This window comes from Balaenoptera physalus (genome assembly GCF_965194825.1).
Source record: "Balaenoptera physalus genome assembly, chromosome: 9".
In the NCBI taxonomy this organism is placed as follows: Eukaryota; Metazoa; Chordata; class Mammalia; order Artiodactyla; family Balaenopteridae; genus Balaenoptera; species Balaenoptera physalus.
In genome coordinates, this window is record NC_138888.1 from 7979209 (window position 1) to 8000326 (window position 21118).

Below are 21118 nucleotides of genomic sequence, written 5' to 3' on the forward strand. Positions count from 1 at the left end.
AGGAAGCAGGGTGGGGAAGAGAGAGAGAGAGTGAGCAGGCCCCGGGGGCCCCGCCTGGGGTCTTTCTGAGCAGGGATTGGGGGGCCCATCCCGACAGAGACTAGATAGGGATGCACCTGCTTCCCACCCCCTACACGGGAGGGGATGTATGAGGACATCGAAATAACTTTCTAGGCCCAAGAGGGAGCCACTCCTGCCCTGGGTTCCAAGTCAGCAAACCAGAACTTAGGTCACTTTCGTGTCCCTGTAAATGCCCTGCTTGACCAGAAACGCAGGAAATTCACCCAATTTGCCAATCCGCAAATGGCAGCCCAGCTCTGGGCTCTCCACTTATGTCCTTGTTCCTTCTCATCCCAAACAACATTAGCTCAAATTCCCAGAGGTGTGGCTTCTTCCCAGTCATTTATAGAAAGAAAAGTTTTGGCCACACACAAAGGATTTATCGTTGATAATATTTACAGAATTTCACATTCAACACACAACAAAATTCCTCGTAAGGACCGCGCAGACCCACATGCAAGCAGGATGTGATCTGAACAAACAGAAGCCGGGACAGCAGCCCCGGGATCGTGCGGAGACAGGACGGGACTGCGGGCGGCCTTGCTGCGCTCAGGGGCGAGCTCTTCCCAAGAGAAACGCGATAAAGGCCCAGGTGGTGACTACGCCACAGACCCTGCAAGACAATGACACGGGTCAGCGGCCTGGATGGCGCGGGAGGCCCCGCGTGCGCCCAGCAGGTGTGAGAGCGCCGGCGCAGGCTGGCCCCTCTTCCTTCCCGACTACGTTCGCCCGGATGTTATTTTATCTCCATCCCTCTCCCGGCGCCAACATTCTCTCGAGGCTAGAATGGCTCTGGGACACAGAGGGCACCTTCCCTAGTGATTTACATTGGAGGTTGAGGAGGAAGAAGACTGCCTAGCAGCCAAGCTTTCTTCTTCAACGATGCGGTTTTCGACGGGTCTGGCTCCTAACGGGAAACCAAAATCCTTCAAGCTCATTTAGCAGCAGCTCTGCCTTCCCAGTTGTTCAGACCAAAACCCCTGGATTTCAACTTGACCCTGCTCCCGTCTGTCCGATCCCACCTTCACCACCCCCGACTCCCCCGCTCTGCCACCAAGCAGTCCAAGCCGCAGCCCAACAGTGTGACCAGGTGACCTGGCTTCCTGATGTCCCCCTGCCCTGTGTCCTCCAAAGTCTCCACACAGAGCCCTGCGCCACCGAACCTCCGGCGGACGACCCAGCTTCTCCCGCAGTCCTGAGCCGCGCCCTCTGCTGGTCGCAACCCGACGGCTTCCGCAGCCTTGCCTGCTACTCCTTGTTCCCATCTAGTAGCTTTCTCACCGCCCCTCCTCACACCAGGAGCACCGCGCCCCCAAGAGGGCCCCTCCCGCTGCCTCCTCGGCCTGGACACCGTCCCCCGCCCGCATCGCCCTGCCTGGCTCACTCCCCACCAGCGACACCACCCCCCAGCCTTCTATGAGGGTCCCGATCTTCTCCTTTAAAGAGCAACCTCCCCCCAGGCCAGCCCTCCTGCCTCCTGACCCCTAACAGACCATGCAGGTCACTCGTTTATTACCCCCCCACTCCAGTGCGAGCTCCACGAGAACGGGGGGTTTTGTTTCATCCACAGATGAAGCCCTGGAACCTAGGACGGTGCCGAAGACAGCACATGCTCGAGCAACGTCTGCTGAGCGTTACTGAATGACGTTTGGTCCAGCGTGCTGGTCAACGAGCCCTTCCCCAGCACACGCCGGCTAGTGAGCTGTGCTCGACTCACACCCATCTGGGACCACCGGCAAGTCCGAAGCGGCCTCAGTCCTGGTCACTTACTGTAACAGGCAGCTGACGTTCGGGGAGTGTCTCCAGTAGCGGTACACGGAGACCTGCAGGGTGGGGTGGCACCTGTACTCCTTCAGGATGCTCCGCGTGCTGCCGGGAGAAGGGCTCGGTCAGGCGCGCAAGCACCACACCTGCTCCGAGAGGCTGGAGTGGCCGCGGGTGGGAGAGCGGGGGGCTGAGAGCCGAGGCACCTACTCCTTAAACTTATTGGTCAGGAGCAGGAACTGGCTCCCCACCAGTCTCCTGACGTCAAACTTGCCGAGGTTCTGAAACTCGTGGTAGACTTGCTGCTCGCTGACCCCGGGCCACCTCCTGACGGTGACGACGAGGATGGGAGGGCGGATACTGGGGTAATCTGGACCCGAAAAATTCTAGAAGACAGGGAGGAGAACAGATTTTCCACAGTTCCTACTGACTACCTACCCAGCTGGAAAATCCTGAGAGAGAAACTAGGACAGGCCCTGTGTGCAGTGGGGAGGGGGAGGGGTAGGGAGAGGAGAGGAGAGGAGGAAGGAATGAGCGAGCTCACCTTGGTTCAGGCGGGAAAACACAGGAGACAGTAACAGGCTTAGTGGGGCGTGCGCACCCTCTCTGGCCGCGTTTGGTGGCCGTCAGAAGCCCTTGATAGACCCCAGAGCCCCAAGCTGCCTCCAGCCTCCGAATGGGGGGAGCGAAATGAAGTCTACTTACGATCGTGGGGACCCCGGCTCGGATAAGATTCACCTGGTTCACGTAGGGAGCCAGCACGTCGAGGTACAGCGGGAAGGAGGGCTCGGGGATGGGAAGAGCCCTACGAGGACAGAAAGCCCCAAAGCCTTCAGGCCCACGGGGGGCTGTCCCACGTCCTCGGCCGCAGCTACGGCGCTGGTGACAACAGGCGAGGCGCTGCCCGAGACGCCCTTCCCTCCTCCCCTCACAGGTTCTGGGACTTCTGTTGGGGGGCCTCCCCCAAACGACCCGCGAGCTCTCACCACGGCCTGAGCCAAGGTAGAACTTCCAGGGGCCACCACCTGTTGGTGGCCGTCTGGTAAAGGTCCCTAGGCTCACAAACATCAGCCCCAGGCTCAGAGGATGACCGAGGGCCCTGTTCAGAGGAAGGTCCACTCCATCGCCCCTCGACGAGACTCCCAACGCCGTCCCTCGCCCCACAGCCTTGTCCGGCCTCAGCCTCGCCTCCACCCAGACACCACCACACACCTGAGCACAGGCCCGCAAGAAAGCACAGCCCCTGGCACCAGGCAGGCCTGGCTGCTACGGAGCTTCTCTAAACCTAGGAGGGTTTCTAGGTTTTGAGGATTAAAAGAAATTGGGGCTTCCCTGGTGGCGCAGTGGTTAAGAATCCGCTGGCCAATGCGGGGACATGGGTTCGAGACCCGGTCCGGGAAGATCCCACATGCCGCGGAGCAACTAAGCCCGTGCACCACAGCTATTGAGCCTGTGCTCTAGAGCCCGTGAGCCCCAACTACTGAGTCTGTGTGCTGCAACTACTGAAGCCCGCAAGCCTAGAGTCCGCGGGCCACAACTACAGAGCCCACGGGCCACAACTACTGAAGCCCGCGAGCCTAGAGCCCGTGCTCTGCTACAAGAGAAGCCACCGCAATGAGAAGCCTGCGCACCGCAATGAAGAGCAGCCCCCGCTCGCTGCAACTAGAGAAAGCCCGCGAGCAGCAACGAAGACCCAATGCAGCCAAAAATAAATAAATAAATAAATTTTTAAATTTTTTAAAAATTTAAAAAATAAATAAATTAAGGACACAGGGTCCAGGTACCAAGGCACCAATAAGCTCCAGTGCTCTTAGCTGCCCTCACAGTCAGAGCACAGGGAAGAAGGAGACGGGGGCGGGGGTTTCTTACTGAAGCTATAAGCCTCACATCAGTGTGTCACAGGCTATTTCTATGTATAATACCCTTTACCAAAACAGACAAATTAGGCAGTACCCACATTAACAGGGGACAGCCTGAAAATGTTTAAGTCAGTCCCAAACAACACAGTTTTGATCAGCTCCTTCCCCTGGCCTGCTAAATCCTACCTTTTTTTTTTTTAAATACCCTCTTGAATTTATGACACGAGGTGTCTCACGTTGCATTTTTTTGTTTGTTTCTGTTACTTTATTTCGGCCGTGCTGCGCAGCATGTGGGATCTTAGTTCCCCAACCAGGGGTCGAACCCGGGCCCCCTGCATTGGAAGCACAGAGTCTCAACCACTGGACCACCAGCGAAGTCCCTAAATCCGACTTAACACGTGTACGCAGCAAGGATGGTGCCACAGACGCACAGTCCACGTGAGGGGCTGGTGCCTACGAGCCCAGCACTGCAGGCGTCCAGGATGACGACGCCCCGAGAAGATGCACTTCAGATTCCAGCTTGAGGTTTGAAGAGCCCTCCCCCTGTGCGCCTTACTCCAAGTCACTGCCCTTCTCCCCAGCCTGACTGTGTGAACCCCGAGGATGGATCATGTGTTGGCCTATATGCTTTGCCCTCCTACCTCACTGCGGTTTACACGATACGAGGAAACCGGAGGGCAACAGACGAAGCAAGCACACGGTCCCGGGAGCACTGGGGCGGGTGCGGAGCCCAAGCCTGACCCACTGCCTCGGCGTCCTGACCGTGACTTTTCCCAAGGCCGACACAAGAGGCGGGGGGGCCGGGACCAGCCCCAGGGTGGGGAGGAAGGCTGGGAAAGGCCGCCTATGGAAAAGGGCTGCTTCCATAAATGTGTCATTTACACAATGACACTTGCATCCTCCTTCTTTGGGAGAGCGTGGGAGCCCCGAGGTGTTGGTTTACAGTGAGGGCTCAACAAATCCTGACCACTGATGAGATCACAGGATGAAGGGAACACTCACCCGTGCACTCTCCACAGGAGCAAGTGGGCCACTTTCAAAAGAACTGGAAAAAAAGAAGCTAGAAATGTGACAGACATCAAGGCACAACCTGATCACCTTATCAAAATATGCAAACTCAGGCCTTATTTCCACATGTGCCACCCACCTGGAAGTAAACGGGGTGGGGGGGCCCAGGGATGGCAGAGAATGATTGAAAACAAGACAAGGGTCTCCCTTTAAAAGGGCAGCAACTCTCACCTGATCCGCACAGGAAGGCATCGTACGCTGCTTCATGGGGACACTTGGTCTCAGCTGAAGTGTTTTTCCAGAAGCAGGAGAGACAGTCAAGCAGCGATTAGAACACAGCCCGGGAAAGGACTCTCCCCCAACCCCGCCCCGGTTCCACACCCACGTCGGCTGTGCACACACAGCCAGCTAACGGTTGTTCCTGCAGAGGCCACGCACCCTTCTCTCAGCCATACCCCACTCTGACCTAGGACCTCCCCACGGCAGCAAGAGCGCCCACGGGAGGCGGAAGCACAGGGCTTCCGGACAGACGGACGCCCCCGGGACCTCCGACGCCGTCTGGCATGGCTCCTTTCGATCGGGCGGTTATAACATGGACGCGGCGCGGGAAAAGCCCCTCCCGGCCCTCCCACACCTGCCACGTGGAGACCCGGCTTGAGCTCCAGCACCTCAAAGCCGTGCCAACCTCGGAGGAGCACGCCTCAGGCGAACATACGTACCGTATTTTTCACATCTGCTCGCGTGAATAATCACTGGCCCAGAATTCTTGGTGGGATTCAAGTCGCTATTAGAGAAGAAAAACAGATAAAAAACGTTCACTGACAACAATCCTTTCTGTTCTCCCCTCATCCTCTTAACAAATAAAAATGTCCTCAGTACTGGAACTCCTTGAAAATCACAACAAAACACAGCTCTAATATAAAATAAAACAAACAAACAAAACAAAACACCGATCCAGGCATGGGCAGACAGGTCTTGGTAACCAGGCGACGGGACAGATGAAAGAACAGCAGAGCCAGAGGCTCCAACCCGGTCATTCTGAGCATTTACCAGACGCGGGACCCCAGCCTGGGCATCAGGATAAACCCTATGTTGGCTCTGCCCCCGGGAGCTTGCTGTCCAGCGTGTCCTAGAAATGTGACGCCCGAGGCGTGAGCAGTGCACGCCTGGCTATCGAGGGACAGGCCTTCAGGAGGGAAGGCTTCCTGAAGTCGGTGGTCCTACAGGAGAGTCCTGAACCCCCGTGACTCACCTGGTTGAGGAAATGGGGCAGCGCCAGGCACATCAAGCCGAGAGAAGAGCAGGCAGAGGCAGTGAGGGAAAGGGCGAAGCCCGCAGTGAAGGGCAGGGGCCAGGAAAGAGCTCGAATGTTATGGGGGGGCTTCAGGAACCACAGGAAGACTGACCAGAAAAATGGTCAAGTTCACATTTTAAAAGATCACTCAAGGGGCAGCATGGCAGATAAAGCAGGTCAGGCCACCAAGCTAACCGGGGAGGGGCTGCTACCACCACTGGAATAAGAAATAAAGGCCTCAGGGAAGGCAATGATCCTGGGGGTGCGGAAAAAGGAACCGGTTTCCAAGACATTTAGGGAGTAAAAGCAACAGGCCTTGACTAGAAGACACCGGTGGCCCAGCTCTGGGTCCCCTGCCAGGTCTCAGCTCTGGCACGTGGGTGAACGGGGCTGGCATTCGACAGGGAAACCTTCCCTTCATCTGATTTCCAACAGAATCTATCGGTACCTCTCTATACGCTTCACATCTCTGAAGCCTAATTTCCTCATCTGCTCCTAAGCCGCAAGGCAGCCATCGCTCTGGGGGCCTGCCGGCCACCACCCCAGCGGCTGACGTTTCCCAAGTGCGGACCAAGCGCAGGGCACGGCTCGAAGCCCCTGCCACGTGTGAGCCGGTGGAATCCTCACAGCCAGCCTGGGAGCTACGCGCAGTGCTTTCCTCATTTCGGATGGGAGAACCGAGGCATACAGAGGTCAAGTCGCACTCTCAAGGTGACTCACAAGGCTAGTGAGAGGCAAAGCTGGGATTTACACCCAGCAAGTCTCGGTGCAGAGCCTGCATACTGAAAACAAGACTCTCTCTCACACCTGCACACGAGCCATCGGCACAGCGCCTGGCGCCGTCAGGACGTGACAGCAGTTGCTCCAGACACGGGAGCGGCTTTGACGGACAGAGGCGAGGGCCGAGCAGAGGTGTCTGCGGCCACGTGGTGCAGGAACAACCAGAAGACGGTCAGGACGCGAGGAGTCTGGAGCCGCGGCGGCACAGACGTGGTGGTCGCCGAGGCTGGCGGCGGGTGGATTCAGTCACCCAGGGGCACGGTAACGAGGACGAAGAGGGCAGTGGGGACCCTGGAAAGATGTAAGGGACGCGTGGAAGAACGAGAGCCCGCAAGGAAGAGATTAAAACACTCACCAGAAAATAAGAGAAAGCCGGGAGAGGGCGCAACAGCAGGGAAGGGGGGCGAGGGGCCCAGGGTGTCAGACGCCAGAGAGAAGTTAACACTGAGCACAACCGCCTGCCACGCCCTGTTCCAAACGCCTGTGTGCATCTTCCCATCAGCTGGGCCCCGACACCCAGATCGGGTTCCGTGGAGGGGAGGCAACCTGACCTCAGTGGGCCCAGGAGAAGGCGAGGCCTCTGAAGAGGCTTGTTGTAAAGAGAGGACAAGGACAGAGGTGGCAGGAGGGGAGACCGAGGGGAGCTTCATGTTTTCTGAGTTGGAAGAAAAATGCTGATGCAGAGGGAGAGGCTGAGGACACGGCGGGGGTCAGGGGGGCGCGAAGGGCAGGGAGGCTGCTGAGCGGAGGGAAGGTGCAGGGCCAGGAGGACGGACAGGCCGCGGGAGGGCAGCCCTCCGTGCCTTGGCCCCGTACACGGTAGGCGTTCCTGCATGCGGGCTGACGGGAGAGACAGTGGCGAAGACGACAGCACTGCACAAGTGTCTGCAGTAGGCTGAGAGACTCCTGCCTCTGGCCTCTTGTTTCCTTCTTAGAAATGAGGACCAGGAGGGCCGTCTGAGAAAGGAAGAGATGAAGCACAAGGGGCCAGAGGAGACGAGCACGTCGGAAATAACTGATGCCACGAGTAGAAAAGAGCATCTATTGGAGAGTCAAGAGGCCAGTGAGGCTCCGGCCAGGCATCTGCAGGGGCCCCCGTGCCGGTGGCTGGAGGACAGTGAGCCGCAGAGACACAGCTTCTTTTCAAAAAGGTCTCACCTTCAACTGCCGCCAATGCCACCCTCTCCCCGCTCTGGTTTGCTGGTCCCCCCAGTTGGGGACAAAGGAGCGGGCAGAGCAGCCCCCCGTCCACTCCAGCCCTTCCAGGCAACACACTCCCGCCAGCACATGCCCGCAGCGTGGCTGGGACATGAGGGAAGACAGGGTCGCTGCTCCTGTAGGAAGGGCAGGAACTCACCAGGTACTAGGACCGTTCACTCACCCCAGTGTTTAATGTGCACCTACTATGCCTCGCACTGCTGTAGGCCTGAGAGAGACATCAGGGTCCAAAAGAAGAACAAAATCTGTTCCCATGGAGCTTATCACTCCAATAATCAAACAGATCACAGGAAAAATAAAACCCTGGCCAACAGAAAACACCAGATAATTAAACAGCTGTAGGTATTTTACCAGGCCCCTTCCCCTCCAGAAGGGGGTTTCGCAACCTCAGCACCAGTAACATTTGGGGCTGGAGAATTCTTTGGGTTGGGGGTTGTCCTGTGCATCCTGGCCTCTACTCACTAGGTACCAGTAGCACCCCTGATCTGTAACGACCAAAAACATCTCACTGTTGCCAAATGTGTCCTGGGGAGCAAAATCGCCCCAAGTGAGAACCCCTGATCTATAAGCAGCTCCGAAAAACAGCTTCCTTACCTGTTTAGGAATTCATAAACTTCTGAAAGATTTGAAGCCCTTGGGAAATTCAGTTCCTATAATATGGAAAACAAATTTGGGAGAATAAGACATCTGTGGTTATGTTTATTATCTGCTTCAGGTATTACCAAATGACCATTAAAATGACCTGGAAAATGCAAACTCCTATAAACTCCTCTCTCTTCACACACACACCTATCTTTATTCCTTAATTCGGATGTCAGGGTGCCTAGTGTCCTTGGGTTTCCTATAAGGGACCCGGCAACCCAGCCTAAGAAAACCGCCACAAACACGACACAGCAACTTCCTTCAAAGACAGTGTTTTAGGGGTTTGAGGAACACAGGACTCCAAGGCACAAGACCATGGCCAAGGACACACTATGCAGGGCACTAGGTACTCTAAGGGACTGCCAGGTCCCCAAGGCCTAGAGTTCACCTCCTCTCGTGTGCAGAGGAGACTGGTTTGCACTAGTTGCCTCAGATCAGCCCCTGCGTCCTTCCCGCTTCGCCCTAGGACTCCGTTCCGTGGAGATGGGCAGCGTCACAGAACACCGTCAGAGCTAGAAATACGTGAGGTACGAGCAATACGTGTGTCTCTGGGCAAAGGTGTACCACGTGACCCAGTGCCGTTTTTGTGGTTTCCTTGCTGAACAGGTCATTCTGATCAGCTTAAAGCTTTATTTACAACACTGGTCTGGTTCCCCTTTCTTGGTCCCTCAGTTTTAACTTCTAAACCAGCTGGGTGCTTCCCTTCTCCACACAGCCTCAGCTGCAGAACAGAAGTCACCTGGCAGCTGTAGAAATGCCACTCCCGGCCCCTCCACACCAGAGGAGCTGAAGGTGGGGTCTGGGTGTCAGTATTTACCCTCCCAGGTGATTCTAATGTGTCTGCGTTGAAATCCCACGGCCCTAATGCTCAGTAAAGATAAAATTTTTCAAGTGGGATCCCTGCCCCCAACCCTGACGCTCTTTAAGCACGTTGCAAACACTCACTGTGTATACACCAAGCTCTAGAGCAAGTTGTTCTGCTGTGCCATCTAAATAAGCCCGTGAACTACACACCAGTAAGTCAAAACATGAGAACTTGAATGAAGGAAAGAAAAAAAAAAAAATCACACATAAGCTAGTATCACTCAGAGGTGGTAGAATAAAAAAAAGAAAACCAACACTGGTTGTAAAATACGAGAAAAGGGTTCAAGGAACAATTTTTGAAAAGAACGAGAAAGCTAAGTGTCAGTGGAACAAACGAAGCATTCCTTTCCCCAGAGCAGTTTAACTTATTACCTTCCAGATATCCTTTGTCACATTTTTGGTATCAATGAGAACAGGAAATAGGTTGTGGATATTCAGCTTAAATTCATCATAGCTTTCTGAAGGGAAAGACCCAGATAGTCAGAAGTGAGTTCATTGGTAAAAATGGGAAGAAATTCTCCAATCTAGCTTGTCACCAACACTGGCTAATAAAGCAAATGAAACAAAATAGGAATTGAAAACATCCTTACTCCTAATCCTCAAGGATTTCTGAATCTCAAACCAACCTGACATCACCATTTGTAACAGCAAAAGCTAAACTGTTTTCCTAAATTCAGGCCAACATTAGTTAATGCAATTTGCAAAGCTCTAGCCAATGGAAAAGGGAGAAAGAGGTATTACTGGAAAGACAGATATGAAGTCTGTAAATAACTGTTCAAAGAAGAATCTAGTAAGTTAAAAATTGTAAGTGCCTTGATTAAAATTACCTATTAATTCACGTATTTATCAAAATTATACCTGCATATAGTTGTCTGCAAAACAAACAAACCCAAACCCCTCTGCTAGCCCTCTTCTCACTACCCTCCCATTTCCTATTCCCCAAAGGCAACGACCTTCAATTTTTTCTTTGGGTGTTTATTCCCACGTCTCTAAATAACACGCTTATGCTGCTCGGTGATTTCCCGGTTTGGGGCACTCACTAACTGTTGACTCCCACGAGGTAAGAAAATAATCACCCATTCTACCTCGTACCCCTCACCATTGCCAGCACCTGTGCATTATTAACCAAGGGGCCAGGTGGTCTCCTCCAATGACTTCCTTTCTGGCACAGCTTTTGTTCCAGGAATTTTTTTGTTTGGTTGCTTGCTTAGTTTTTTGGTGAGTGATTATTTTACCCTTAATTCTCCCCCAGTTCTCTCAAGATGCTCAAACTGAGGTGTCTTTTTTATCATTTCCTAGAGAACTCTCTCCCAGAACCTTCTCACCCCTTTCAATCTACACTAGTGTTTTCTGTACATCGTTAGTTCATTTAATCCCCTAACAACTCTGATATCGATACTGTTGATACCATTTCCCCCGTTTTACAGACATGGAAACAGAACAGGCACGTTAAAGTAACTTGCTTGAGATCGCACATAACAAGGGTGGGATAAGGCCTCAACATGACGTCTGAATGCACGCTTTTAACTGCTATGTCACATTTCTGTGTGTCCAATGGCATCAGTCATGGAAAAGACCGGGACAGGCCTAAGACAGTACCACGTGGCCATTAAATGACTTTAGGTTAATGACATAAATAAATGCTTTTGGCAAGTGAAAAAAAGCCAGAGTCAAAATCATATATGCAGTGTGGTCAAATATGTAAAAAGCCACAACAGAGGGAAAAGCAAAAAGTGTCAGGATTATAGCTGTGATTACACATCCCCTGCACGTCTCTGATTTTGCTAAGTCTCATGCAATGAGACTGAACAACTTCCGTAACAGGGGGGAAGAGTATCAATTCAAATGTAAGTTTTTCTCCCGGAGAAAGTCCCCCAGCTCCAGGAAAATGGTAACAGGCACAGATGTACCTGACCTCTCCGGAAACCTGTGAGGCCCTGGGGATGGCTGTGTGTGTAGGGGCTCCCTCAGGGGCACGATTCTGGGCCAATCCCCTTGCCGGATGGCAAGCTAAGATCACAGGAAGGAGAAGGATGGTCTGTCCCTACCTGGGAGAGGTCTGAAGAACTTCTCATGGAGATGCAGCAGATCCATCATCATATTATGTCCCACTAAGGGCTACTTGGAGGAAATCGACAGGTGAGAGAAATGAAATTTTAAAAATAAAACAGACGCCACAGACTAACTGCTGTCTCCGGCAGAGGGTGTAGCTTTAGAACCCACTGCATTCTGGCAACATGGTAATCCCATCCCCACCTGCATTCCACTCCCATGAAAGGCAGCCTGACTGCTTAAATGCCAGAAAAGCAAAGCAGCAAGTCAGAGGGACTCGAGGCCCGGGCCGCACTGGGAATCTAAGCTGTGAAGCAGACATGTGCAGTCCCCAAGTAGTTTTAGGTCAATTAGTATTGAAATGCCCATGTGTCTGAAAGGAGCAAAGAACTAGTAATATTTCATAGGGACAGTCTTTCCCCAAATTAATCTGTCATGATTTTGTGAAAGCAAGGTTAGATCCATAAAGCCAGTTAACAAAAAGGAAATCACTTATCTTAAGGAATCTTAGTTTACTGTCGAAGGACCCATTAGTACCTACAGCCAAAAATACAAAAGACTGCTAAAGACCAAGGAAAGAGATATTTTTTCCCTACCTTCTGGGCTTTCACCAGCATCTGGAAAAACACCGAAAAACCCCTCGCAGAGAGAAGAATCTTCTCCTTCCAACAGCTCTCTCGATCGCAAGAGGTGTTCTCAAGATACCAGCGATGCTGTTTACTCACTTTCTTCACTGTCACCTGCAAGGAGAAGTAGAGACAAGGTCCCTGTATCCTGGGTTCCTGGGAATGGGGCCAAAAAAGTGGTCCTTCATCTCAAAAGGGAGGAGAGGGAGAGGGGGGGGAGAAGAAGCCTTTCACAGAGGCCAGATTTGGCCAAATGAGAGAGAAATGATAGAGCCACCGAGGCTGCCCCCCTCCAGGTGGGAACTCACCCCCTCATCTTTCATCACCGTCCAGATGTCAGGGAGGGCCTTCCTCAGCACAAGCTGGACCTCGAAGGCCTGGAAGCCTGCAGCAAGGAAACAAGGCTTGCAGAGAACCACTGCAGATCCTGGAACAGCAGTCCACCTTCCCCTCAAGAGAAGCCCGAGAGGAAAAGCGGCTGAGAGATGGATGGATCAAGTGGAAAGAAAGCGCTTAGGTATACCCAAGCCCACAAGGCCAAGCAACAGAGATGGCACGGCATGATCTAGGGCAGCTTTCTTGAAGTTTCTGATCTCGGGGCCACTCTTAAATTGAGGACCCCAAAGAGTCTTTGTGTGTGTGTGGGGTACAGGTCTTGATGTTCATCATGTTAGAAATTAAAACTATACGTGAAATTCAAAATTGCCAAGTTTTAAAAATAATAAACCCATTACACTTTTGCCCATGATTTTGTAACATCCTGCGGTGGTTATTTGGAGGACACTGGTTTCCTGAGTTATACACATCGTCCAAATGTTCACATATCATACAGTACCATCAAAACACACTTGTACATATGGCCACTGATCTCATTAGAAAGGTCTCATAAAGCTGTCAAGCTTATGGTGACAGATGCAAGTTTTCCAAAATTCCAGTCTTTTATTGAAAGCTCAAATTTCATCTCTAGCAAATACTGTGAGTTAGTCTCCCTGAAGACAAGGCTTACTTTTTTCACTTGAGGAAGTGATTGAAAATACCCACATTGAAATAAACAGTCAGTCCCTTCAAGTAAAAATTATATTCCTTAGGGGAATTCCCTGGCGGTTCAGTGGTTAGGACTCGGCATTTTCACTGCCGAGGGAGGGCCCGGGGTTCAATCCCAGGTCGGGGAACTAAGATCCCACAAGCCATGCAGCATTGCCCCCAAAAAAAAAAAAAAAAATGTGTGTGTGTGTGTGTGTATATATATATATATATATATATATATATATATGTCTTTAAATAAATAAGTAAATAAAAGGGAGCGAATTCAGCTCTCAACACAAAAACCTGCACAAGTGCTTTTGCTCAAGACAACCGCTGTACTTCGGTAAGCAGCAGCAATGTTTCATGAACATTTATTTTTTCTGTACCTATTTTGATACACGGAATATTTTAAAAGATGAGCAATCAAATGTTGAGATTTAGTAAAATTAAGAATTATTATTTCACTACAAAGAATTATTATTTCACTAAATTCCAAGTAAAACTGGAATTTTTTAAAACTGGAAGCAGTAACAAAGAATACGACTACCAGCGTGGTCGGACGCACCTCCCTTCACGTGTGCTGAGGTGCCGGCCGCTTTACCCACCGCTGCTGCAGGGCCGTCAGCGCAAATGGCACAATGATAATGGCAAGTGACAGCCGAGTGATATTCTGACAAGAGTTTTGACCTTGTGAACCCCTTGGAAAGGGTCTCAGAGACCCCTGGGGTCCACCGACCAGGGCTGAGAACCGCTAATCTAGGGCAGGCCCATCGTGATCCCACATTGTACCGTTGGGGGAAAATTCAGAGAAATTCAGAGATTAACAACAGTAAAGCAAGAGTCCATAGGGCACCAAGGATTGGGATGAGAAGGATGGCTCTGAATGGAACTTTACTCCCTCAACCTTAAAATTCAGGATCGGTTGAAAACCCTTCAACCTCCGAATTGAGGTCGGGGCTCTATCTAACCACAAGGACCATGTGCCTGCTGAGCTGCCGCCCAGGATCCACCGGGGGAGAAGGGAAGCTCCCCCATCCTCCAGCACGTGACAGCGGCCGGTTCCACAGCTCCCAGGCCGGGGAGCCACCTCCTGCCTACCGGTGACGCCAGGAAGGGCCATCCAGTCGCCTTCCTCTGCCAGGTCCAGCCAGCGCGTCACCTCGTCAATCACCGCCTTGATTTGGTCTTTATCCAGAGAACTGAAAATGGGCACAGTGAAGTGGGAATGCTGGGGAAGACCACAGAACCATGAGACAACGCCAACGTGGGAGAGGCTTCTGAAGGCTCCCGTTTTAACACTGTGATCTCGGCAAGAAAATGGACCCCCAAAAGACCATTTCTTTTCCGAGTCTTGTTTTGCAACAGGAAGCCAATCGCTTGGCCTCTACCCTCTGGTCTGCCCTCAGGAGCCCTTCCGTCCCTCCCTCGGACGGGCCTACGGGCGGGAGGGCACTGGGATGCAGCCAGCACTGAGCGACACTATCAGGCCTGTCTTCTCAATTCTGCTCTCAGAGGTGAAAAAGCACCATCTGGTGAAGCACGGAAAAGACAGGAACTTTGGTAAGTACATCTTCTCCTGCGTTAGACATAGAAGAACACGATGTTATGTTGAGAAAAGGAAAGACTTTTCTCCAACACTTGAAAATAACAGAAGATTAAAAATTCAAGTTGTTTTTCCCTTCCAAAAGGTATTTTTATATAAAACCACAGAGATAAAAAAAAAAAATTCCCACATTACATAATTATCTGGACCAGATAATCATAACATTCCAGAACTAAAAGCTGTCTAATTTAACCCCTTCTTGACACAGGCAAAGAGTCTCAAGCTCAAAGGGCTTAGAGGACTGGTTCAAAACCACACAACTAGCAGACAGCAGGGCCTGTCTGGGCCCGGGGGACCTGCTCCTTCCAGCACACAGCGCGGCTGTGCAGGCCTGGCCCCAGCTCTCCAGCACGGCTGAGTTTCAAGTACAACAACAGGTACTGGAGGCCAGAGAAAAAAGGCAGAGATCCTGCCCTGGGGAACACAGCCGCGTCAAGCACGTGGGGCAACACGCCCAAGCCAAGGCATGGGACTACCTGGTCAAGGCTACCTGTGATTTACCTTGAAAAATCCCTAAGATCACGTGGGAGGCCAACACAATATCTCACAGGGAGGCCAACGGAGCCATTTTCCCCTCTAGCGCTGGAATGGAGTTCCTGCCTCTTTGAGTACCAAATTCACAGTCAGTTCCTTCTCCCCTTCATTGTTAAACACTAAAATCACACGCTACACAGTGAGAGGTTTCTTATCTCAGGCCTAAGAACGGCATCACCAGCACTTCGGGCTGAGCGCAGGTCGAGGAAGCCACGCCAGCTAAGGGTGATGGAGTGAGGTCACGCTGTCCTGGAGACGGCACGTCTACGCACAGGAAAGCCAGAAACACACCAGCAGCAAAGAAACCCGCAAAGCACCCGGAGAAGCAGGCTTTACCTGCGAACTCTCCAGTTCCCAGTCAGGATGTTGTGTTTAATTTTCTTCTCCTGTTCTTCGTTCATATACGGGATTCCATTTTTGAGAAACTAAAGATAGGAACAGACAAGGAAACTAGTCAGCGGCACCCTCCGTGCGGGCAGCAGAGTGGAAAGAAACCTCCCTTGTCCGCTTTTCGAGGACAAGTCAGAAAGGGGACAGGAAATGGATTCAGACCCGGTGGGCTAGATAGCCTTTCAACCCTTCCCGGTCCCCTCCTCCGATGCTGTACCTTGTTATAATCGAAGCCATACTGATTCAAAAACTGAACACTAGAAGCCTGGAAAGAGAACTCTGAATCCAAAATCCCAAACGTTGTAGGGAAGAGAAAGAAGTTACACGAATGGGCTACATACCTAGAAAAAAAATACACATAAGGAGAAAAAGAAGAACACCAGTTTTAGAACTCTGGCTCACACAGCAGGCTTCAGAGGGGGCTCTTCCCTCCACTTGAGAAGTACCGTTGACCCCTGAACAACACGGGGGTTAGGGGCGCCAACCGTTCATGCAGTCAAAATCCGCCTATAATTTACAGTCTGCCCTGTGTCTACACATGGGTACTGCCATTTTAGTGAAAAAAATCTGAGTATAAGTGGACCCATGCAGCTCAAACCCTGTGCTGTTCAAGGGTCCACTGTATTTGAATGTCAGCTATATTTCAAGCACTGTTGCTGGCACGGGGGTGGCCAGTGAAAAAAGGCAGAGATCCTGCCCTTGGGGAACAAAGTCTGATGCCCTATTTGAGACAGTGGGGCTGCCATTCAGCATCCTTTCTGACTGCTGGTGTCTGGGAGGTACATCACCCTCATTATAACGCTGTTAATTGCAATCCTGAAGGCACACACAGGAGACAAGGAAATGGGAAAGGAGCACCAAAGGGACAGGGGTGTTGGGAAAGGCCCCCAGAGATGGTGCTGCTTTGAGAGACTTGAAGGACCAGCCGGCATTGGCAGGGGAGGAGGGGTGGAGGACACAGAAGCAGGAGAGTCTACAGAGCGCCCGGGGCCAAAGCGCTTCAGAGCCTGACGCAGAATTTGAAGGGGGAGCAGGTGGAGAAGATAAATGGGCAAGAGCCATGCGTTTTGCCAGAGGTCTTTATACATACTTGTTTGACTCGCCTTCAATACTGGAAAACACAGACAATCCTAGAAGAATGATGGTAAAGGGAATGAATACCAAAAGAAAAGCTACCAGAAGTTAACTACAGAAAAACTTCTGAACAGTACTTTGCACCCAAAGTTATTGTACAAGCTTTAGGATAAGTTCTAAAAAAGAAAGAAATGAAGAAAAGAGTCAAAACATGAGAACTGTTGGGGCTTCCCTGGTGGCGCAGTGGTTGAGAATCTGCCTGCCAATGCAGGGGACACGGGTTCGAGCCCTGGTCTGGGAAGATCCCACATGCCACAGAGCAACTAAGCCCGTGCACCACAGCTACTGAGCCTGCGCGTCTGGAGTCTGGAGCCTGTGCTCCGCAACAAGAGAGGCCGCGATAGGGAGAGGCCCGCGCACCGCGATGAAGAGTGGCCCCCGCTTGCCACAACTAGAGGAAGCCCTCGTGCAGAAACGAAGACCCAGCACAGCCATAAATAAATAAATAAAGTGTTCAAAAAAAAAAGAAGTTTAAAACAAAAAAACAAAAAAAACATGAGAACTGTCAAATTGTAATTCACACGGAAATTACTGAAATATAATTGTGAATGGCTGTTCAAAGACAGAATATTAAATTGACACTTTTATGGTTTTAAAACTAGTAAGAGGAAACACTAAGGAAAAAAAAAGAGAAAAAAGGGATAATAAAAGAAAAAAAAGAGGAAACACTAAAATCTATGAAGATTTATACATTTAATTGCTTTAAAATGTCTGTACTGCTAAAAAGACCACAAAGTGAAAAAGACTTCGAAGTAGGGGGAAAACAATACACACGCATCTAAGTGCTGTTTCCCTTACTTTCAAAGAGGTCTCACAATTAAGAAAAACAATCACAATAGAAAAATAGCAAAGGACAAGGACACAGAGCAAAACACACACGCACGGGTGTTCACCATCATTCACAGGAAAAGAATCAGTACAATGTCTCATGACCTGTTTTGTAAATAAAGTTTTATTGAAATACAGCTATGCTCATTCATTTGTGTATTAACTACAGCTGATTTCTCATTAACAAGGGCAGCACTGAGTAGTTGTAACAGAGACAGTATGGCCTGCAAAACCTAAAATACTTAGTTTAGCCCTTTACAGAAAAAGTTTGTTGATCCTGTATTAAAAATGTAAATCAGGACAATAATTTTAGATCATTTTTCCTCTACCAGGTGGGCAAAAAACTAAGACTGGTAATACCCAGTGTGAGTGAGGGAAACAGACACATTCCCTGTTAGTGTAAGTCTCTGTAAACTTCTCAGATGGTTGGTAGGAAGAGCAATAGTTTGACAACAAATCAATACTTTAATGCACATACTCCGCTGCTACAAGTATACCAAACACATACATTCACAAATGCACGGTAATATATAAACACCAAGACAGTCAATGCAACCCTGTTTCATCACATACAAACGGTAATCAAAGTACTCATCATTAGGAGAGAGAGCCAACAGATACATTCAGTTTGGAGTGCTATGCAACTGTTAAAAACGAACAGGAACTCTGTATAAGCTGATATAGAAAGATCTCTAAACCCCAGTAGTGGGGAAGAAAAAAAAAGATGCAGAACAACAGGTTTATAGTATGATCTTGTATATGATTTTTGTTTAAAGAAAACATACAAATTTTTCCCTGAAAGATGGTACAAGTTCCTTAATGTTGATTTAGGCATGGAGATCACGTTTCTGCTTATTCTGAAGTGTTAGGTCTCGCACGCATGACACGGCCAAAAACCAAATGAGCATGCAAAACGATAGCCAGTGTCTCACAAAGGCGCCAAAGCTGTTTTACCAGTAGGAAACACAATTTAAAAAAAGAAAAAAGTCTCTATTTCAGTAACTTATAAGAAACAGCTGAAGATTAAACTCACCAATCTGACAGATGGTGAACTGCTGTACACTCTGACGGGTCTTTAGATACCACTCTGATGGCAAGTCAAACAGACTGTGAAAAAATAGGCATCTCAGTGCAGAGGCAAGCAGATGGCATCAAGGCAGCACAGCCTCCATGCCGGATCAGCACCTCTCAACCACGGGCAGCCCTTTCCTTGTTACAACCAGGGAACCAGCGTTTCGTGGACAAGGGCCAGGTCCCCAAACCCCACACAAAATGTTGTCCTGCCCGCCCAATGCCAACAGGGTGCCCGTCGAGAAACAATGCTGGCTGGCCAGGGTGTCATCCAGAAGGGCGCGGCAGAGAACCTCTCCAGTTCAGCTCTAAAGCAGTTTTAGCTTTACCTGATCTGCTGGGGCCCGGACAGGTTAGAACGAAGGCCGGTGAACTCTATGTCTAGACCTGCAGGGGAGGCAAGAAAGACAAGAGTCCCCAGGCGCAGGCCATCGCAAGGCTCTTGGTGCTGTAAACGCTGCAGGTGGCAAAAGTTCTGGCTCACCTTCTTGGTGCTCAAGAGGCCAGGTGAGGTCAAGAAGGGAGAACAGAGGGAGCCAACGCAAGGACAAGCCAGGCCACCCCGTTCCACCTGGACCACACTGGGGCCGAGGCCGTAACTGCTGCCTAACATCCCAACCCCCAGGCCCGAGAAGGAACCCCCCTGTCCTTCGGAGGGGCCCTGTTTGAGCCCCCTGCAGCCTGGCAACCACCCGGCCGGGCCTCACCTCTCCGCCCTGTCCCGCCCGAGCCACATCCTCCCGCCGGCCAGGGGGCTGCGGCGACGAGGCCCGGAATCCCGGCGCCTTACCCACGAAGTCCGCGCCCAGGACGAGCTCCTGCAACAGAGGGAGGCTCTGCTCGAACTCATCGGCGCCCACGTCCATGGCCACGCAGCTCGGCGGCGGGCGCCCAGTGCGGCCACGTGCTGCCACGCGCTTCCGCCGCGCCGCCGCCTTAAAGGGCTCGCGGCGGGGAAACCGGATGCTCCCGCGCGCCACCACCAGCCCCGGGGGTCTCTGACCAGCTGAGGGCGGCGCCGGCCACCTGCCCGCCCACGGGCGTTTGATCTTACACTTGGCCCCCTAGGGTGAAGGGAAGCTTAGTTAAGACTCCGCCCTAGCGCTCAAAGGCCATTTACCTTGCTCCGCAGCAATTTCTTCTCAATCCCTGCAAGGGGAGAATAGCATTTAGGTAGAATGTGAAGAGGAATGGTAGGAAAAAGAAGAGCCTGAAACAGTAGGAACGGACCAGTAAACAGCACCTGAAGGAATTGCAGTAGATCAGGTACTGCAGCTACGGTGCGGGGATAGAGGGACCGCATCTTGTCGGTTTTCCAAATCCGCACTTCCACCCAACTTGGTCATCGCCGCCAACATCGGTCTATTCCATCTCCTCCCCAACACCCCGCCTTCTCCGTCTCTATTTTGCATCATTGCTGCCTTTGTAATACCTTGCATCAAACTTGCCACACAAAGCGTCAAAAATTGCCCATCAAACTGAAGGAGTTCTTGGTACAGAGATGATCTACATCATACGCCTTGCAGAAAAAATCCCTACCTATGGCGTCCCTTACAGGTGAACCCTATTTTGGTCACTGTCAATTTCCAAAGCCACACTACTCCAGTCCGTGGTCCTCTTTGCATCCTCCCCTGAATTCTAGACTTGTCTAAACAGCCTTCTAGAACTGTGGTCTTCAAAGTGAGATGCTCCAATCTTTAAGATGAGGGAAGAAAATATTAGAACTATACTATATACTTGTAAATGTCTCCACTGGGGCATCTGTTGATCAAAAGGGGACTACTAAGCTATTGCACTCTGAAGGCCTCTCAGAATGAATCAAACTTTTAAAAAATGTTGGTGCATACGTATTTCTTGTTAAAATAATAATACACTGAATACTCAGATTAACAATAGCGATGTTATTTCACTTCTGTATAAATATACAATTGGGAGTACACATTTCAAATGTAGGGGGGAAATGCTCTAGAAGCCACTTTAACTGCTTACTGGTTCTTGCTCTTCGCATTTGTCTTGAATAGCCAAAATCAGTTAACACCTTACTTTGATTTAGTCACTCATTTAAGAGACCCGCCATGATTCCCATCTACCCCACTTCAATTTTAAATTAACCTCAATGCACTTCAAGCTTCCAATCCTACCTAACAAATTTTCACTTGACGGCAAACTTAGCATACACTAACCCTGTCCATTTCCTTTCCTCATTGCATTCCTTTCTTCTTCCAAAGCTGGTTCTGTTAGGATCCAGGAGCCCAACTGAGGTTAGGATTTGCCCCTTTTATCTTCACATGACTGTTTATAATAAAATGACTGATATTGACATCTCCTATTAAAAAAACACCTCCACACCCTGAGCAGCAACCCA

At 50.8% G+C, this 21118-nt stretch overlaps 1 protein-coding gene across 2 annotated transcripts; it reads right to left on the minus strand.

Moving 5' to 3' along the window:
- Positions 1–438: 438 nt before the first annotated feature.
- PNLDC1 (PARN like ribonuclease domain containing exonuclease 1) lies at positions 439–21110 on the minus strand. 2 transcript variants are annotated; one of them, XM_082475704.1, is made up of 19 exons: positions 19544–21110; positions 19083–19140; positions 18716–18789; positions 16811–16850; positions 15938–16061; positions 15667–15755; positions 14292–14392; positions 12476–12552; positions 12138–12281; positions 11538–11607; positions 9862–9947; positions 8578–8633; positions 5411–5475; positions 4923–4976; positions 4686–4728; positions 2530–2629; positions 2035–2210; positions 1831–1929; positions 439–673 (listed from the first exon to the last, which is right to left on the minus strand). In XM_082475704.1, the coding sequence occupies exons 1-19, from the start codon at positions 19617–19619 to the stop codon at positions 610–612; spliced, it is 1596 nt and encodes a 531-aa protein (XP_082331830.1). In that variant the 5' UTR covers positions 19620–21110; the 3' UTR covers positions 439–609. The 2 variants fall into 2 exon arrangements, with proteins under 2 accessions (XP_082331830.1, XP_082331829.1); XM_082475703.1 differs by having other exon boundaries at positions 19083–19145; positions 19488–21110.
- Positions 21111–21118: the final 8 nt, after the last annotated feature.

What these genes read in the sequence shown, in the direction of transcription:
- PNLDC1 (XM_082475703.1), bottom strand. Translation starts at nt 19,603, where the DNA reads ATGAGTTCGAGCAGAGCCTCCCTCTGTTGCAGGAGCTCGTCCTGGGCG. An exon ending in GTTCACCATCTGTCAGATTG is followed by an intron (nt 16,851 to 18,715) that starts GTGAGTTTAATC and finishes TCATTCTTCTAG; the next exon opens with GATTGTCTGTGTTTTCCAGT. An exon ending in ATGGCTTCGATTATAACAAG is followed by an intron (nt 15,756 to 15,937) that starts GTACAGCATCGG and finishes TCCTATCTTTAG; the next exon opens with TTTCTCAAAAATGGAATCCC.